The 21212-nt window shown below is 36.5% G+C and overlaps 1 protein-coding gene across 1 annotated transcript in view; it reads right to left on the reverse strand.

Annotated features, from left to right (window-relative positions):
• SCMH1 (Scm polycomb group protein homolog 1) overlaps nt 1-21212 on the reverse strand; it is a 144899-nt gene that overhangs the window by 47069 nt on the left and 76618 nt on the right. Inside the window, 5 exon segments of the mRNA XM_036025857.1 lie at nt 13953-13976; nt 13979-14002; nt 14005-14088; nt 14091-14193; nt 17380-17470. Of these exon segments, the coding sequence (XP_035881750.1) occupies nt 13953-13976; nt 13979-14002; nt 14005-14088; nt 14091-14193; nt 17380-17470 (326 nt within the window).

Here is a 21212-nt window from a genome sequence, read left to right on the forward strand (position 1 = left end):
TGTTGATATATCTTAGCCCTTTAAAGATAATTATATATATATTCATTCTAGAGTTTTATACTCAGTGAAAATATCTTCCAAAAAAGAAGATTAAATAACATTTTCGGACAAATCAAAGCTCAGAGAATTTGTTACCAGTAGACCTAAACTACAAAAAATAAAAAGGAAGATCTTCAGGCTGAAGGAAAGTAATCCTAGATGGAAGGATAAAACTGCAGGAAGGAATGAAGAGCATAAGAAAGAGTAAGTATGTGTGTAGAATCAAAAAGACTATTGACTATTTAGAACAAGAGTTTTAAAAAGTAGCTTGTAGGGTTTATAATACACACATATATACTAATGTATATATGTATATATATATTAGTAAATTATATGAAAGCAATAGCCACAAAGGACAAAAATGGGGGGGTACATAAAGCAAAACTTTGTAATGACTTTTGCATTATTTGGGGTGGTTGTGTCATTTGTAAGTGGTTAGAAAGCATTTTTAAGGTAGACTTTAATAAGTCCAAGATGTATATTTGCTTAAGGCATTATATACGAATGCATCACTAAAAGCTAAGGAGAGAATTATGAAATAATAAAACATACTTGATTAATTCCAAGTAAGGCAAGAAAGAGGAAAAAATGAGGAAGAACTTAGAATAAAGAGAAAACAAAAAGCAAAATGTAAAATGATAGTAAAACTCAAATAAATAATTATATTAAAAACAAGTTAAATACTCTGGTTTCTCTTCATAACGCACAAATCTTTTGCTTTTTACTAAAAACAAGTTAAATAAAATAACAGAAAAAATAGACATAATAAGCAAAAAAACCCCTCCAGAATCCAATTATATCTGTTTTATAAAAGGACCTTGAAATATGAAATATGACAAAGGGAGAAAAAGCAAGCAGATGGCAAAATATATACCCTGTAAACATTGACCAAAAGACAGTTCTTGTGGCTATGTTATTACCAGACGAGATAGTCTTTAGGACAAGAAGTATGACAACTAAAAAGGGCATTTCATCAAGATAAAATATAGTCTCGTGCTGCTTAACAATGGGGATACATTCTGAGAAATGTGTCATAGATGATTTTATCGTTGTGCGAACATCATAGACTGTACCTACACAAATCAATATGGTGTATGTAGCCTAATACACCCCTTGGCTGTACAGTATAGCCTATTGCTCCTAGCTACAAGCCTGTAAGCAACTATAACACAATGAGATTTGTATATCTAAACCCATCTAAAAATGAGCAATACATGATTAATGCATTGTGTTACGATGTTACAAAGGCTGAGATGTCACTACGCAACAGGAATTTTTCAGCTCCATTATAATCTTGTGGGACCACCTTTGTATATGCAATCTGTTGTTGTCCAAAACATCATTATGTGGCTCACGACTGTAGTCAATTCAAAAGGAAGCTATAATAAACCTAAATTCCTATGTACCTAATAACATAAACATATGTAAAGCAAAACTTTAAAGAACTAAAATGAAAAACAGACAATTCTACAATTGTAAATTGGAGATTTTAACCTCTCAGTAACTGATAGGTCAAAAAGTGGAAGAAAAATCAATGACAGGAAAGATTTGAGTAATACAAATAACCAACTAATAACATAAATAAATAACCAATCACTCTGACACATATAGGACGCTACACCCAATAAATGTAAAATATACATTCTTTTCAAATGCTTATGGAATATGTGGGACAAAAAAGCGATCTTCAATAAAGTCCAAAGAAGTGAAAGAATACAGAATATTCCCTAACTACAGTGGCAATTAAATAAAAATTAATAACAGAAAATTAATTAGAAAACCCCCAAATACTAAGAAATTAAGAAACACATACTTGCAAGTACCTCGTATATCAAATAAATTAGACATAAAAAATGTTTGGAATTTTAAATTCATAAAAATATGATATATCCAAATGTGTGAGGTTCAGCTGAAGTAGTGTTCAGAGGGAATTTTATAGCTCTAAATGTTTATATCAGAAGAGAAGAAAGGTGAAATATCAACGATCTAATCTTCTATTTCAAAAACTAGGGAAAAATAGCAAACTAAACTCAAAGAAACTAAATGTAAGGAAATAATAGAGATGAGTGAATAAGTCAATGAAGAAAGGAAGTAGACATATAATAGAAAAAATTAACAAAGTCAAAGGTTGGTCTTTGAAATGATAACCCTTTAACAAGCCTGATTAAAAAGTATATAAAGAAAACACAACCTATGAATAAAAATATCAAGAATAAAAGAGATCCTTCGGACGTTGAGAAGATAACAGGATGTTATAGATAAATCTGAAATTTTAGATGAAATAGCCAACTTCCTTGAAAAAACAGAACTTGTTAAAATGCACATAAAAAACAGAATATGAAGAGACCTATGCATAATTTAAAACTTGAAATTGCAATTAAAAACCTTTCTGTACATAAAATTCTAGGCACAGATGCTTCACTGGTGAATTCTAGCAAACATTTAAGAAATGATAATAAATTGTACAAAATATCTTTAGATAAATAGAAAAAGTAACACTCTCCAACTCATTTTGTGTGGCCAATGTAACCCTTAAACCAAAACATGACAGAGATATTACAAAAAACAAGTTATAGAATATTAATTCTCATGATCATAAGATGCAAAATCCATAACAAAATATTAGCATATCAAATACAGCAATATATAAAAAGGATAATATATTATGAATAAGTGGGGTTTATTTCAGGAATATAAAGGTATTTAACAATAGAAAAAATCAGCTAAACTCACTACATTAACAAAATAAAGATGAAAACATTTATCATCCCAATAAATGCAGAAAATACTGCTGGCAAAATTCAACACCCATTCATGACAAAAATTATCAGCAAACTAGGAAGAGAAGGAATGTTTTTAATATAAAAAGTCATCTATAAAAAATCTGTAGTCAAGAGCATACTTAATGGTGAAATACTGAACACTTCCTTACTGAATTATGGAACAAAACAAAAATACCCACTATTATCACTTCTTTTACACATTGCGTTGGATGCCAAGATAATAAAAGAAAAAGAAATAAAATCTATGAATGTAAACTATAAAGAAGTTTTACTTGCACATGACAATATTTTTTACATAAACTGCACCCCTCCACAAAAATCAGTTAAAAAAATTGATTTTGAAAGGACACTAAATACAACTCAATATACAAAAACCTGCTGTACTTCTTTTTTTAAAAAAAATTTATTTAGTCTTTATTTTTAGACAGAGGGGAAGGGAGGGAGAAAGAGAGAGAGAGAAACATCAATGTGTGGTTGCCTCTAGTGTGCCCTGTACTGGGGACCTGGCCCACAACCCAGGCATGTGCCCTGACCAGGAAGCAAACCAGTGACCCTTCAGTTTACAGGCTGGCACTCAATCCACTGAGCCACACCAGTCAGGGCTGTTATATTTCTATATACACCACCAATTACAAGATAAATTAAAAAGCCCAAGCAAATATATAGTGAAACATATGCAAGACATCTATACTAAAAACTATAAAACATTCTGAGAGAAATTAAAGAAGTTCTAGATACCATGTGGCCATAAAGGGATATATCCCATTCATGGATTGGAAAACTCAATATTGTTAAACTCTCAATTATCATCAAGCTGATACAGAGAGTCAATGCAATTCCAATTAAAATCCCAGTTTTTAAAAAATATTTGGGTATGTACATTCAAATCGACAAATTAATTCTGAGTTCTTTTGGAAAATGCAAAGGATCTAGAATAGCCAAATCAATCTTGATGAGTAACAGCAAAGCTAGAGGGGATACTTACACCACCAGGTATCAAGACCCATTATGAAATTAGAGTAATTAAGATGTGTTTATTGGTGTAAGGATAGACAGATGGACCCATGGAGCAAAATACAGAGTCTGGAAATAGACCTACATACGCAGGCATCTAATTTATAATAAAGGTGTCCCCGCAATTCTGTGTGTGTGTGTGTGTGTGTGTGTGTGGCTGGAGTGGGTGGAGGATAAAAGATCTCATCAATAAAATTGTGGTGAGTCAAACAGATACCCACTTGCCAAAAAAAAATGTGAGTTGTAACCTACACTTCATACCAGATACAAAAATTAATGTGAAAGCTAAAGCATTAAACTTCTGGAAGAACACAGTAGAGAATATTTTCAAAATTTGGGGGTAAGCAAAGATTGATTAAACAGGACACACAATGCATTAATTATAAAAGATGAACATATATGACTCTATTAAAATAAAAAAAAATTCTGTTCATCATATGACAACATTAAGAGAGTAAAAAAAAAATCCAGAGGTGGGAAAAGATATGCAAAACACATATTCCAGAAAAAGAACATCCAGAATGTATTTTAAAAACTCCTAAAATCTGTACTAAAAATACAATCCAATTTAAAAAATAGAGATGCAAATTAAAATCACAATGAGATACTACTTCACACTGGTCAGAATGGCCATTATAAACAAAGCAACAAACAACAAGTGTTGGAGAGGTTGTGGAGAAAAGGGGACCTTAGTGCACTGTCGACGGGAGTGCAGACTGGTGCAGTCACTATGGTAAACAGTATAGAATTTCCTCAGAAAACTAAAAATGGAACTGCCTTTTGACCTGGCAAATTCCACTGCTAGGATTATATTCTAACAACCTTGAAACACCAATCCAAAAGAACCTATGTACCCCAATGTTCATAGCAGCACAATTTATAATAGCCAAGTGCTAGAAGCAACCTAAGTGCCCATCAGTAAATGAGTGAATCAAAAAACTGTGGTACATTTACGCAATGGAATACTACACAGCAGAAAGAAAGAAGGAGTTCCTACCCTTTGCAACAGCATGGATGGAACTGGACAGCATTATGCTAAGTGAAATAAGCCAGGCGATGAAAGACAAACACCATATGACCTCACCTTTAAGTGGAACCTAATCAACAAAACAAGCAAGCAAGCAAAATATAATCAGAGGCATTGAAATTAAGAACAAATGGACAGTAACTACAGGGGAGGTAAGAGGGGATAATGGGGGAGAAAAGGTGAAGAGTTTTCAAGAACAACTATAAAGGACACATGGACAAAACCAAGGAGGGGTGGAGTCAGGAGAGGGAGGTGGGGATGGCTGGGGTGAGGGGAGAGGTGGTGAGAAAAGGCAGACAACTGTACTTGAACAACAATAAAAAATAAAAAATAAATAAAAAGTAAGCCCAGCTAGTATGTGTGTGTACATGCACACACGTCTGTATGAATCTGTACATGACATAGAACATAAACCATGGAAAAGAAAAAAGAACATGAGGAAACCCATTTGGTTTATCAGTTTCCTGGACTGGGGTCTTGTTTTCTTTCACAGCAGTGTATCATTCATTGGCCTTAGCACAATAATTTAGAGGATGTGTTCTTTATTAGCTTTGCTCAGCTTGGCTGGGTTCAGCTATGTGCTGCCAGCTGGGCTGATGCCAAGGCTGAAACTCCATTCCCCTAAATTCCAGTTCATTTAATGATGCAAAGGTTTCCTCCTGGGCCTATCTAACTCAATTAACACTTTCAGTTCTCCTATCCAGCTCCTTCTTTCCCTCTTGACCCTTATTACCACAGAATGAAGAGAGGACCTCTGAAGTATAAAGACATTTCATGTTTTCCTGGGGTCTTTTTAGGCTGATCAATCTGTAGAGACTGGGGAAAACAGAAGGATAATAAAATCATCATGATGGGACCACAAGCCAACTTCAAAAGTTTCTTGTTATTGAAACTCAAAAGAGTGACTGATCCTAGCTGCCTGGGGCAATAATTAAGAGGATTCCAGAGCAATTCCAGCAGACAGAGGGCTCTGTCTTCTCAGATGACAGTCTGTGTGTGTCTGGTCAAGTCTAAGCTATGCAGAGAGGCGGCGGGAAAGCTCATTGTGAGGAAGTGCCTGGTGGTCATCCACAGCCAAATGAACACTTTCAGCTTTTCTTAGCAAAAGACAATGCATCTCAGAATCTTACCAGCTCCTGCCTTTTTACCATTTCACCTTCATAATCTTGTTTTTCTTTAAGAGTTTGCCAAGTTCCCCTCATGTTCTTAATGTACATGAATGTTTATATTTTGTTTTTCTTCTAGTCATTATTGATATTCAGAAACTCTCATAACTGTTATATTTTCTCAAAAATCGTCTAGGGAATTAAGGGGAAAAATGTAATAACACAGAGTTTATATTACTGGTTTCCAATATTACTTTCCTAAGAACCACATACATTTATTTAAAATGGAGAACTTTGCCAGTTGATGTATTGGTGCTGGCATACAGGCAGTGTTACAGTAAGAGCTGGCCAAAGAAAACTTCATGGATCTAAGTATTCCCAGGGAAACAGCAGGTATGTCAGTCAAATTTATAAACTGCCTAAGTTACTCCTTGCTATTTCCAGGAAGTTTAAGAGGGGCCAGCTGTTTCATGACACATGCTGAAAAACTGCTACCATTCTCAGGCATCTGTGGTTGGTGAGGGCAGGAGAGAGAACTGGGCAGAGCCAAGGGGCAGCTTAAGGAAGCTAGAAGGGAGACATGAGACAGAATTTTTTTTGTCTCTTTAACAGATGTAATTAGAATCAGCGAGAGAACCCAGATCCTGTTTCATAACCTAGTGCTGGTTATTTCATTTCTCATATTCCCATTTCTATTTGTGTACCACAGGCATACAACAAGAGAAAACCTGTTATGGGAGGTCTGGCTTGCCGCATAAACCTCATCTCATAAATATTTTCCTCCTGACCAAATAGAGCACTTAAAATGCCTGTGTGTGTGCAGTTCCCTTTTCCTGGGATGTCAAGGCATCTTAATTCAGATGTAACTAACAGATAGTGGACATCCATCATAGACTACATGGTGCCGTGCATTTGCACACCCATTTTTCATTTAAGTCACTCAACCTGGAAAAGAAACACTTTTCTAATACTGAGCCTAACACTGCTAATTGTTGGACAGGTGAATGAATAAAGCTCAGAGTTTCTAGATGTGATCAGAGTATAAGGCCAAAGGTGAAATAAGGACAGAGACATTTGTGTGCACATGAGCATGTGTGTATGTGTGTAGGGAGGGAGGAACTGTGTGTTAAATAAAGGCAAGGCCTGGAACTAGCATATCTGAGAGGGGAAAAGGGAAAGTCGCCAAGTAGAATTTATTTCACTATTACCCAAGGTGCCTGCACTTTTTCTCACATGGTTAGTGAAACATCATCTCAGGAGACAAGGGGGGCATATTGGTCACCAGAGCTTCTTGTAGAGAGGACATTCTCCTGATTCTTGTAGCTTAGTAAAAGAAGTTGGGTGGAAGGGAAGTGGAAGGGAGTCCAGGTATAGAGCTGTTCATATGTTTAGTGACAGACAAGTGGGTGAATAAGGGCTTGGAAACGAGCCTCTCTGGAGATGCCACTCTTATTTTTGGCTATAAGGTTTCCAAAATTTGAAAAATAAAACAACAGTTTAAATAAATTTTAACTTATTAAAATTGCAGTAGCACTCTCACTTTTATAGTTAAGTGAATAATAGCTTTAGGTGATAATAGAAATGAAGTCAGAAAATATAGCATGATGTATTTCACTCAGCAATTATTATTAAATAATTATGTGCCAAGCACTAAGCATATAAAGATGAAGTTAATATACTAGTTCCATTTAATAAGGACTGCAGGTAGAAGTAAGTCCTAACTTTCTAGACATGGCAGAAAGAAGAATTTTAGCTCCCTTATTAATACTTATACTGCAAAAACTAGCATTATTTTACATGTTACATTGGTAGCTACTTGTTAAATAGTTGTGATGGCTGTTAAAACAAACTTTAAGAACTCACATTCTGACTTCTTTATTCAAAGATTCTGCTCCCAATGTTATCTCTGTCACCACAATGTTGTTGCCTCAGTTCTCTCTCATCTGGAATATTGTAATGGCTTGTTAACTTGCATCTCTGCCTTCAGCTTCTGGAAGTCACCTATCCTTTTGCTGCTACCAGACTGGTTCTTCTAAAACACAAAAATCTGACCTGTAATTCCACTAATTAAAGCTCATTCAATGGTTCTCCTTGCTCTTGGGGTAAAGACTCAGATTCTTAAAATGACCTAAAGGGAAGCTGTGCATTTCCTGTGCCTTCTTCTTACACTTTACAAATATGTCATTTAAACATTTTTTAGTTTCTTGACTACATTTTTTAAAAATCTCAGGCCTCCACTCATTTGTTCCCTCTGCTAGCTAGAACGCTTTCTCTCTCTCCCCATTCTTGTGGTTTCAGCTTAGATGCCACTTCATTTGGAAGCCTTCCCTGACCTCCAACTTCCAATTCTCCAATGTAGGTTAGGGACCCTTTTGAACTTTACTGCTATCAAGTTGTAATTGTCCATTGGTCTATATGCCCACAAAACTGTAAACTCTAAAGGCAGAATCCCTATCAATTGACTCAATGACCAGCACTTAGCTGTGATTTGATAGTTAGAACTTGAATGAATGGCTGGTTGGTTGCATAAGATTAGACAGTCCATCAGTTGACCTACGTGCTGTGACCCACAGATTAGCGCTGGTTGTGTTATCCTTGCCTCTGCCCTAGTTTTTCATTGTATAGTTTAGGATTACACTTTAAGCAACTCTCTTTCTGACCCGAATCACAAAGTGATTAATTATAGTGTAGTTTCATATGCAGTTAAAGGAAATACTTTTTAAAATGTTTCACAGAAAAAAAAGAGAAACATTCTGATAGTTTTGTTTTTAAGCATCAAATTCTTACCTCCCCAGACCATGGTAATACTCCTGCATACCCAGCCAGCAATGAATCCAATTTTTCTCTTTGTTTTCTCTACGTACATGCCCCAGGTAGAAAAGGCAGACAGAAAGAGCCAAGGACACTTGGCTGACCATTTACTCCAGTAGGTGTGCTCAGCACTTAAGTTGGTCTTCCTACATTTCTAACAGCATATGGAGAGCAGCTAGACTCAGCTTACACTATATGAAGTCATAAAAGATTTATGTATAATCCAGAATGCAATAGATTTTTAATAAAAATATGAACATGAAGTAGCTTAGATCTCAGGTTCTCTTACTATTGTAAAACGACATAAGAAGCTAACCTAAAATATGAACTGGCTTGTCTAGCCTGAAATTGGAGCAGGGAGGAGTTAAATGGATTATTAAGATGTCTAAAGGCTCAATTAGCATTAATGACTATGCCAAGGGATTGAACTTTTTATTTGGTTCTTAAATTTAAAAAATAACACATACCTCTGTTTCACTTTAAGTCACACAGACAAAGAGTGATGAGCTAAAAGAATAAAGAAGAGAAAAGAAAAAGTGTTTGCCTTTTATAACCAAGTACCCTGGATTAGTTGCAAGGCTAGTATTTGCTCTCCATCAAAGTTGGCTTGGCCCCAGGAGCTTAGAAGCTAAAAAGGATCTGGCTTAGCAAAGGAGAAACAGCTGGCAGAGCTAAGGAGAAACAGCTTGGAACAGCAGAGCCCAGTATGGCTGGAGGGCAGAGCTAGGGTGGGAGGTGAGCTGAGGGATCTGGAATCAAGTAGGAGACCATCACAGGAGTCACCTGTTACTCATCCCCAAGATCAGGAAACTATACAGTACTACAGGGATGGAAGGGCCCTTAGGGATCATCTAGTTTAACCTCTCACATTTGTAATGACTTGTTCAAAGGCATAAAACAAATTTGTGGTCCAGTTGGGGTTAGACCCCCAGTTCAATGCTCTAATGTTACACTACACTGCTTCTTTTCCTATTTCATATCAGGATCTGAAAGCCAAGATCCAGGGTCTGAAATGAAGTTTTAAAGAGAGCCCAGAGGAGAATGGGAGAGTAGAAGGGAGAAGTGTGAGGGCAATATGACTCAAAGTGATGGCCCTGGAAGCTGGTCCTACTGAACAAAATCAAGTCACTTAATCCTTTAACTTTACTTTTCTCATAAATAAAATCTATCCCAAAAATAATTACAGTTAGTTCAGAGTTATCCAGGAAGATAAAATGAAATAACATGTGTAAAAGAACATTAAAGGAACATTGGTACTTTTCCCTACTTACTGCAAGCAAGAAACAATTCATATTACTTTAAAACTTTTTCACATTTGCATGCTAATGACCAGAAGGTAGAAATGAAGGAGATCTCCTGATTAGAAAGAGAGCAGGCTTACATATACAGAGCACATCTTGTTTGTGAAATGAAATGAGTAATCACATTTTTTCCACATGTATCACTTGTTCCTTAGCCAGGACAGTGAGATGGCTGAAGTTCTGCAGTTACTGAAGGTTACGTTACAGATCCGCCTGCGGGTGTGGGGTAGGGAAGAAGGAAGTTGTTGGAGGAAACAACCTGGCTGCTGGAGTGGTGCTGACCGAAGGACCTGGTCTGGAAATGCCAAGTAGATGGTCTCTTTCTACCTACTGAGCCTGGTCCTTCTGGTCATCTCTGTTAAAAATCTAAGATCTGCAGAGACACACAGATTGGAAGCAAAAACAGTCAGCAAATACCTCTGGAAGCATCGATCACACAGTGAATCATATTTCTTATCTGCATGGTGTGCAGTCAGAAAGGAATGCATGTCCAGCAATTCTTGGACACAGAGACTCTCAGCTCTTCTGGGTCTTGAGAACTGCCTAACTGCTGTAAGAAATTCACCTATCAAAATAAGAGTTCTCTAGTCAAGAAAGTGAGCAAATAAACCTCACTGAATATAGCCTGGATCAACAAGGCTTATTCTGTTTTAGTCTCAAGTAAACAAAAATGGCTCCGCTACCACTTCCAAGGCACTTTTCTTGCTGCTTCCACAGAGATATCTCACAAGGCCTGCAGAAGGATGGCAATGGACTTCTCACACCAACCCCAAGGCACTTGTTTCCTAAAGCATGTAGAGGGGTAGCAGCACTTTCCTGACACAAGATGTGTCTCATTTCCCCCACCCTCATCTCAAGTTCCCTCCATCTCAGTGCCACCAACCTAATTCAAGCCGCCCTTGCCTTTCCCTTCTCCATACATACCACAGTACAACCCATTCCCCACAGAGCAACCCAAGTGGTTTTTTTAAAATAACAGCTTTGTTGACGTATAATTTACATACCATAAAATGCACCCTTTTAAAAGTGTGTAATTCAGAATTGTGCAAACATCATCCCTATTTAATTTTAGAACATATCATCATCTCAAAAAGAAACCCCCTACCTATTAGTCATTCCCCTTCCCCCTGGCCCCTGACAACCACTAATTTTTCTCTAGGTTTTTGCCTATTCTAGACATTTCATATAAATGCAATTACATGATCTGTGGTCTTTTGTGACTGGCTTCTTTCACTTACCATAATGTCTTTAAGATACATGTATGTTGTAGTATACACCAGGACTTCATCCCTTTTTATTGCCAAATACTACTTCATATGGCTATGCCACATTTTACTTATCTATTCATCAGAGGTTAAATATTTGGGTTATTTCAACTTTTTGCTGTAACGAATAATGCTGCCTTGAACACACTGAACACATGACACATTTTTGTGTGGACATATATTTTCTGTTCTCTTGGTTATATATCCACAGGTGGAATTGCTGAGTCACAGGTAACTCTATGTTTAATATTTTGAGTAACTTCCAAACTGTTCCCATAGGGGCTGCAGCATTTTACAGTTTTACTAGTTATGTACAAAAGTTCTAATTTCTCCACATTTTAATTACAGCCATACTCATGGGTGTGAGGTGGTATCTCAATGTCTCATTATGGCTTTGATTTACATTTCCCTGTTGACTAATGATGTTGAATCATTTCAAGTGCTTATTGGTCATTCAAACCCTTTGCTCATTTTTTAAAAACTTGGTTTTTTTTTTTTTTGAGAGAGAGAGAGAGAGAGAGAGAGAGAGAGAGAGAGAGAGAGAGAGAGACGGAAAGGGATAGTGGAAAGGAGAGAGAGCAACAGCAGTACAAGAAGCATTGACTGGTTGTTTTCACATGCATCCAGACTGGAGGTCCACACTGGGACCAGGGGTCCCATGTGCCAGTGTCTGGACCAGGGATGAATAGCAACCTAGGTACGTGTTCTGTCTAGGGATTGAACCTGCAACCTTTTGGTTATGGGATGACACTCCAAACACTAAACAACACCAGCCAGGGCTGGGTTATCTTTTTGTTGTTGAGTTACGTGTTCCTTTTGTATTCAGGATATAAATTCAGGTGATTTTTAAAAAGTAAATCATCTTTGTCACATCCCCTATATAGTACCCTCTAATGATTCCCTACTATGTTTATAATAAAACCCGAATTCCCACTCTGGCTCACAAGGTCCTGTTTCAGACTGTGCCACTCTCCCCCTCACACGGCGCACTGCATGTAGTTGGAGCAGTCGTTCCCAGCACCAGTGGTATGTTTGCCCCAGCGCACATTTTTGTGTGGACAGATGTCTTCTATTCTCTTGGGTATATATGGTACCCACGAATGAAAATGCCTGCTTGGAATTTCTTTCCTGAATGGCTCCTTCTCACCATTCAATTCAAACATCACCTTTTCAGACAAATGTTCTTTAAAAGACATTGTATCTAAAGAAGCTGCCGGTTCACAAAGGGGAAGAAGAAAACTTTGGGGGTTGATGGATATATTCGTCATCTTGATTATAGTAACACTTTCATGGATGCATACATATGTCAAAACTTTTCAAATTGTACATTTTAAGTACTTTTCATTTATTTTACTTCTACTTTCATGAAGCTGTTAAACATTTAAAAACTCCCTGCACAATCACACCTTCACTGTCACTACCTTATCATACCTTACTTCCTTAGGAATCATGTGTCTGAAATCACCTTGTTTATTGCTTGATTTGAGTGCTTACTATCCCATCCCAGCAGAATGGAAGTGCCACATGGGCATGAATGTTGCTCATCTTTCTAACTGCTGTGCCCTCAGGCTGGTTCAAAGTTAGGTAGGTGCTCAATAAACAGTTGGCTAATTTAATGAATGAATCCAGGAAAGGTTTAGAAGAGACCCATAGATAATACAAAGGATGACTTTCTATTCTCTCAGATTCATCACTACTTTTAGACTTAAGAGGATAAGATTATTCCCTTTATTAAGAGCAGCTATCTCAAACTCTATCCTGGATAATTTCCAACATTATCATTATTAGAATAATCATTACTATTTAATTCCTCTGTAGTACTATTCTAGCAGTTTATATACTTTTTCTCTCATTAGTAGTTATTTTTATAATAATAGTATTATAAAACATAGCATATTATAATATAGTAATAATATAGCACAATTATATAAGTATAATATACAATTACTATATTAGCAGCAATAATACAATAAAAACATTTATTTAGCACTTACTTTTTGCCAGATTTTATGTAAGCACTTTACCCACATAATCTCATTAATCCCTCATAATAACTTTATGAAGCAGGTAGGTATTCTTTCACAGATAAGGAATTTGAGGTTTGGAGAAGTGAACTAACTGATCAAAGTCACACAGCTGGAACTCAAACCTGAGTCCAGCTTACTTCAAAGCCCAAGCTTTTCCCACTGTGCTGCAGTACTTCTCAAGTATTTTTATAACACATTTTATATGAGCTACTCCAGCTCATATAAAAGGCCCAAAGAAATGAGGAAGCTGTGCACCTAGAGAATGATACTACTCAAACTCTGAATAGGTTAGAAAAAAACATAAGAGAGATGAGAAGCTAGCTGCTTGAGAATAATCCAAGATATTTAGAGGAAGGAATTACTTATTTTATCACAAACTCCATGCCTACCTTCATTTGACATTTTATTCTTACTGTTTCTAATCATTGTCAGGTACACTTTGGTTTTTACCTCAGTTGCTCACCCCTGCTCCTCCTCTGTCTACCAGTGAGGTTTACTGGTGGAGATATGCTTACCATGAGAGATCTAGGTAATCTCCACCAGTCAGGTCCTGATTCAAGAACTCAGATGGATCTTTACCTTTAGTGCCAGGTGGCTGTAGGTGTCTCCAGTCAAGGAACACCACCCACAGGGAAGATGTCGCGGGAGTCGAAGCGGCACCAGTAGTCAAAGGCTCCTCGCCACCCATCAAAAGTGACAAGCACCTCTGAGCCCTCACTTCCCCAATAGTGGCTGGGCAAATGAAATGAGGGTTCTTCCTGTCCACGGCTTCTAGCTTCATTCCCATTTTGAAGAAGTTGTGGGAAGGTGATGGTGGTTCCTAGATGAGAAATGGAAATATACAGACCTAGGCACAAAGAGAGAGGCCATGTATGCCAAAAGACTGCTACGTCGCTTGGGTGACTAAAAAGGGACTGCTATCTACAATTTATAATGGAGATTTAGTCTTTTCTTCCAAATGAATGTCAAAGAATATAAAGAATCACTTTGTTAATCCTAACATTGTGACCTCTTTGCTTCAGTATTTTTTGAAGAAGTAAAAGGTAACAGATAAAGTCGAACCTCCTTCTGTGCTCTCCCCCTATCCCATTACCCTTGTATGGTTTTATATTTTACCATATAAGTACATATCCATTTGCATATTTTAAATTTTTTATAGATAACATTATACTGTACATACCATTCTATAAGTTATTTGTTCAACATCACGCTTCTGAAATTTATCCATGTTGATAAATGTAGGTCCTATTCATTTTGATTACTAACAGTATTCTATTATATGTATATATCACAATTCATTCATTCTTTTGATGGACATTTAAGGTTTTTTCTGACTGTTTACTATTTCAAAATTTTAATGGCCATTCTTATACTTGTTCCTTTTACACAAGTGGAAGGATTTCTTTAGGATATATACCTAGGAGTAAAATTATTGGGTTATAAGATATACACATTTCTGCTTTATTAAATATTGTTACATTGCCTTCCAAAGTGATTGTGACATTGTATACTCTGTCCAGCAGTGTTCTCTCTTTTTCTCCCTGTCCTCCCATACGGCAATGTAACTGCAAGAGTAAAGCTATAAAAAAGTGTTGTATACTCTGTTCTGTTACCCTGGTTTTATTGTCTAATCCTATTCAATAACATAGCCTCATTAAATGGAAGAAAGAAAAGAAAAAGAAAGAAAGAAGAAAGAAGGAAGGAAGGAAGGAAGGAAGGAAGGAAGGAAGGAAGGAAGGAAGGAAGGAAGAAAGAAGAAGAAAAGAGGAAAAAAAAAAAAAAAAAAAAAAAAAAGAAGAAAAAAAGAAGAAAGAAAGAAAGAGAAAAAGAAAGAAAAAAGAAAGAAAGAAGGAAGGAAGAAAGAATCCCCGTATCTTGTAATTCTTCAATATTGTTCTGGCTATTCTTTATCCTTGATCTTTTGTATGAATTTTAGATCAGCTTTTCAAGTTTCACAGAAAAACTCTATTTGGATTTTGACTAGAATCCTAATGAATTCATAGATTAATTTGGAAAAATAATATTTGTATGTATAAGATTGAACCTTCCCAATCCATAAACATAACAGCATTTTCTATTTGTTAAGTATTCTTTAATATACATTTTAAATTTTACTCTATAAAAAATTTATGCTTTTTACTAACATTTCCTAGGCACATTATATCTGTATGGCTATCATAAACATCTTTTAAAATTTTTATTTTCAAGCCATTTGTTAAATAAGAATGCAAGTGATTTTTACAAATTGATTAGCTAATTTAATCTTGATTAGCTTATATTGACTGATACTCCAATTTTTTTGTCTGGTTTATCAATTATTCAGAGATATGTATTAAAATATCCCCTAGTGGTTGTGGATTTTCCAATTTTTCCATGTGTAATTCTGACAAATTTTACCTAATATACTTTGAGGCTATTTTTTAGGAGCATGTATATATATATAACTTTTATTTTCTTGGTGAACTGTACTTTTTTATCATTAGATAGTGACTTCTTTAAGTGCTTTTTAGCCTCAAAGTCTCCTTTGTCTGATTTCAGTATAGTTACCAGTGGCATTATTTTGATAAAAGTTTGCCTAGTATATAGTTTATGTTCTTTTACTTTCAACATTTTTGTGGCATATTTTATCAGGGCCTTTTGTAAACAGTGTAGTTAAATTTAAAAACAATCTAATCTGTCTGACTAAATTGATGAGTTCAAGCTCAGTTCCTGTGATAAATGATATATTTATCTTTTTATTTTTTAAAGATTTTATTTACTTATTTTTAGAGAGAGGGGCAGGGAAAGAGAGAGCGAGAGAAACATCAATGCATGGTTGCCTCTTGCACACCCCCTGCTGGGGACCTGGCCCACAATCCTGGCATGTGCCCTGACTGGGAATTGAACTTGTAACCCTTTGGTTTGCAGGCCCATGCTCAATACACTGAGCTACACCAGCCAGGGCAAATTATATATTTATTATAATTATTACATTGCCTATATTTCTCTTTTACTTGATTTTTGGGGTTCTTTTTTCTCCTTTAAAATTGGCTGAATTTTCATTTCTCCACTCCTCATTGATTCAGATGTTAACCATTCTATTTATAATCTTTCAGTGGATCCTCTTAAGATTGTAAATTTGAGGCCCTGGCTGGCATAGCTCAGTGGATTGTGCTCGGGCTGCGAACCAAAGTGTTGCAGGTTTGATTCCCAGCCAGGGCACATGCCAGGGTTGCAGGCCACAGCCCCCAGCAACCGCACATTCATGTTTCTCTCTCTCTCTTTCTCTCTCCCTTCCCTCTCTCTAAAAATAAATAAATAAACCTTTAAAAAATTTTAAAAAAAGATTGTAAAGTTGACATCAGTAAGTCTAAAACTCATCTTTATCTAGTCACAAACAATACAAGGACTTCAGAATATTTTAATTACTCCTGAGTTAATAGGTATTTGATAATTTAGTTCCATACTTATACTGAGAATGAATCACTTTTGTGATTATAATTTTTTTATACAGTTTTAGGCCGTGCTTGATCAGCTTTATCCACATGTGGGTATTAAGTGAGATAGTGTATATAAGCTCTAAACTTACTGTAGGCACTCAAAAATTGTCTCTTTCTCTTTGTTTAGTATATAAATGTTACAGAATTCCAAGATCCATAACAAGAACCGCTCCTTTAGATTTATGTCATATTTTATATGTTTTACTAGTAAACACATTTAAAAAATTTATTTTTAGACAGAGGGGAAAGGAGGGAGAAAGAGAAACGTCAATGTGTGGTTGCCTCTCGCATACCCTATTGGTAGAGCTGGGACCCAAAAATCAGGATTCATAATTTAGAGTCTAATATTCCTCTGGAGACAACTGCTGCTTCATAAGGTACTAAATATTCCTTCTGCAGAACTAGTTTCTGAGAAGGCATCCTCAGGCCATAAATATCATGTAGACACCAGAGGCTCAGTAATTGAAGGGATATAAACATTTGATTTTAAGCAGTTTGGAGTTGGTGATATCTGAGGAACACCGTACCTTATGGAAAATCCTGATGGGAGCCATTTCTGCTCCATTTAGCGTCTTCAAAAGGAACATGGGCCAAGAGGAGGCATTCAGCCGAAATCCTGCAGCAAACATAATAGGCAACAGATGAAAAATATGTTTCAAAGGGAAAGACAATATCAAGTTTTCCCCTTGGAATCCAGCTACTCCTCCACAACCTATACTGTGATAAGTTACAGAATCATAGATTGTTAGGAAAGGACTTAAAGGTTAAATAGAAGAAATGCCTCATTAGACAGATGAGGAAATGAGGCACATGGAGGATGTAACTTGCCCAGTGTAATGTTGCAAAGTAAGTAGTGGAACAAAGTCCCTAGCAAGTGTCCTGACTTGAGATAGTATCACAGATTATTTATCATAGTGCCTAAAAGTTTTCCTTGAAAAATCCCAAAATAGATGTGAGAGATAACAAATACTTAGAAACTGTCTAGACAGTAGAGTATGAAAGTTTTCTTCTTAATAATCTCGTAAGAAGACGCCCATAACTGATTAACCGATAACACAAGTAAATTGTTTGGTTTATCTCAAAACATAAACCCACTATTTCTTTCTCTCTTTGCTCATTCTCACTGTAGGTGCTCTCTCTCTTGCTATGTCTCTTTCGCACTTCTCTTTCACACACGCACACCAAGTACAAACACTTTTTCATATTCATTTTATGAAAAACTAAGGATCAGGAAATGGTGAAGATCAAAGGAAACCCTATCCAAAACTATTGCTTTTACAACAAAAGTAAAAAGCTTTGGAATGTTAATTGTCCACTGTCATTCAGAAGTCAGTAAGAATATACCATTAATAAACTACAAAAATAAGATGTTATTGTAGTCAGTTCTTCCAATTAGTGGAAAGAAGCTCCCAGTACTTCTTTCATTTGGCTTCAACTCTCCTCCTGATAGCAAAATCTAGTCCTTTTTGATAGTTTCCCAATGTACCTCAGTTTTTCCCATTCCTGACAAAAGACAGATAGGCTGGACCAAAGCTTCAGTCCTGGAAAATTACAATAGAACTGATATTACTGAACTCTTATTGTGTGCCAGACACTGTGCCAATCACTTCCACTGACTACCTAATCCTCAAGACAACCCAGGAGGTAGACATTATCTTCATTTTGTAGATGAGAAAAGAGGTGTAAAGTAAACTGCTTAAGATTTCTAAGTGAGCAAATGACCAAGTATCAAAACCCAAGCTATCCTTGAGTCCATACTCTTAACCACTATGTTAAACTACCAGTATGTAGATAAAATGAAAAAGGGACAATCAGCTTTTGGGCTTAAGTATTCATTAATAACTATAATTAAATTAACAAGGAAGAGGTGAGAAGAAGAGAAGAAAATGGGAGAAGAGTTATCATACTATATGATTTAAACTTTTAGTCTCAAAGTTGGCTAGGCTAAGCCAAGCTTCCCAAAGTCTGATTTCTTGGGATAGCTCATTCACATCAACAATGGTGACAGCATTATGAATGCTCATCACTTAATCTAAAACTGCCATCACTTACTTTCTTGCTTGTCTAGCATTTTTTTCCTTTTGGAAAAGACCCTATCCTAATCTATGTGTTTTGTTGGGAATGCCTGTCACATGGCTCTACCTACCTGACCACAGAAAGGAAAATAATGCCATTTAAGAGCATTAGATTTCCACAGACCAGAAGTGGACATGTACATCCCAAGTTCTGTCAACTGTTTTCTGATGTGATATATGCATACTGGAGGACAGAGTCTCTTTATCTGAGATCACAGCAAGAAAGATGTTTGTAGATTTGGCACTGCTACATGGAGAACAAAACTGAGAATAAAGCCAAGGTGGGCATGTAATGGAGAGGTATGAAAGTGTTTACTTATTTTATATTGATTTTGAGAGAGAGAGAGAGACATTAATTTGTGGTTCTACTTATTTATGCATTCATTGGTTGTTTTTTGTATGTCCTGACCGAGGATCAAACCCGCAACCTTGGCATATTGGGATGACTCTCTAAACAACCAAGCTACCCGGCCACAGTTAAGACATGAGAATGTTTAAAACCCTGTGTCTAGACACACACTCAACACCAGGCCTTAGGCTTTTCAGTTACACGAGTCAGCAATTCCCGTCTCCTTTTTTTTCCTCTAAACTGGTCTGAGTTGGGTTTTTGCACTCATTGCTCAAAGAGTGTTGGCCACTACTCTTCCTCTGACCATGGTTAAAAGAAAACAAATAAATCTCTCCAGAAATTCAGGTACAGAGCCTGGTCTGTGTGGGGGGAAAACAACTCTCCTTAAGTCAGGGACAGGTTGAAGCAAGCCAAACTTAGAGCGCATTTGCCATGAGTGATTCAGTACATCTGTGGAAAAGGCAAAGCAAGGCACAGCTGTTCTAGAAAAGTGCTTGGTAAAAGAGAGTAGTAGGGAGAAATACTTGCACAAGTAGAAATACCATATTCAGGCCCTAGGTTCCCAATACTAGAAAGCCTCACCATGTGACAGCCAATTCCAATTTTTTTAGGATCAGGTTATTGAGGGGCTTCTTTCTCACCTGGAACTTGAAGAACTAAAAAAACCCTCTCAGCTTTGGGAACCCTTATAATAATATTATAATAGCTAATATGTATTGACTGCTTTTAATGTAGTAAATATTTTACATGCAGTTTCTTACTGGGTGTTTGAAATAGTACCATGAGGTATACTCTATTGTTATCCCTAGTTTGCAGATGATAAAACAGAAACTCAAGAGAAGTAGCTTGTCCAAGGTAATAAGTGGTAGAGGCAGATTCCAATATATGGTGGTTTTACTCCAGACCTCATGGTTCTTAACTAGCATGTTTTACTACCTCCTAGCAAGCTTCTTCAATAGTAAAAGGGCAAAGCAGAAATGTTGCCAACTGAAGGAAGTACCAAGGATCCTTATCTTCACCTCCCAAGGTAATGTGGGACTACCCACCTTGCTCCAAATTCATTTTATATTATGGATAACAAAACCGAAGTCCAAAGAGGCTAGGGAATGTGTTCATGGCCATATAAGTTGCTCTCACAGAGTTAGACTCGAGCCCTAGGCCTTTCCATCCAGCTCTCTTTTGCTACACTGTGCTGCCTTCCAAAGGGAACACTGAGTCACATACTATGTGCCAGTCTCTGTGTGTTAAACAAGCACTTCAAGTGGGTTATCTCAATTAATCATTACTACAACTCTGTGAACCAGATACAGGAAAGGGAGTACTAGCTCTGGAACTAGCTCTGACACTTAACCTGGTATGTAACTTGTAAATTACGAAACCTCTCTCTGGCTTTAGTTTCCTCAACAATAAGAGTGGTAACTACCTCAGTGGGTTGTTCTAAGGATTAATGCATGTGTAGTACTTAAAATTCTGCCTGGTATATACTAAGTATTAGATAAATGCTATCTATTATTTTTAATATTATAGATGAAAAGACTGAGTTTAGAGAAGTAAAATATCCAAGGTTACAATTTTACTTAAGTAAAATATTCACGAGGCAGGATTTAAATCCAACTCCTCTGCTTCCAGAGCCCTTATTATTAATCATCACATAAGTATCTTCAAGTATTTCTTCACTCAGTTCTTCCATACTGTCTCTTTTGGTAAAAAAGAGTTGAAGTTATAAATTTGTGAAAGCAGGAAAAGAAGAATAAAAAATAATTTGAAGGTCTCTTCAAATTAGACAATGGCCCGGGGCGTTTGCAAGGAAAAGGACAGGTGGGTAAGAGATCCTAATCTCTAAAGGTGGGAGTACCTCAGTCCCTGGCCCTTGCTTGGTCCCTACTCTCTTCCTGTCAAATAATGACTGCCAATTCACATCTCCAGCCCACATCTC

This window comes from Phyllostomus discolor, chromosome 5 (genome assembly GCF_004126475.2).
Source record: "Phyllostomus discolor isolate MPI-MPIP mPhyDis1 chromosome 5, mPhyDis1.pri.v3, whole genome shotgun sequence".
Taxonomy (NCBI): Eukaryota; Metazoa; Chordata; class Mammalia; order Chiroptera; family Phyllostomidae; genus Phyllostomus; species Phyllostomus discolor.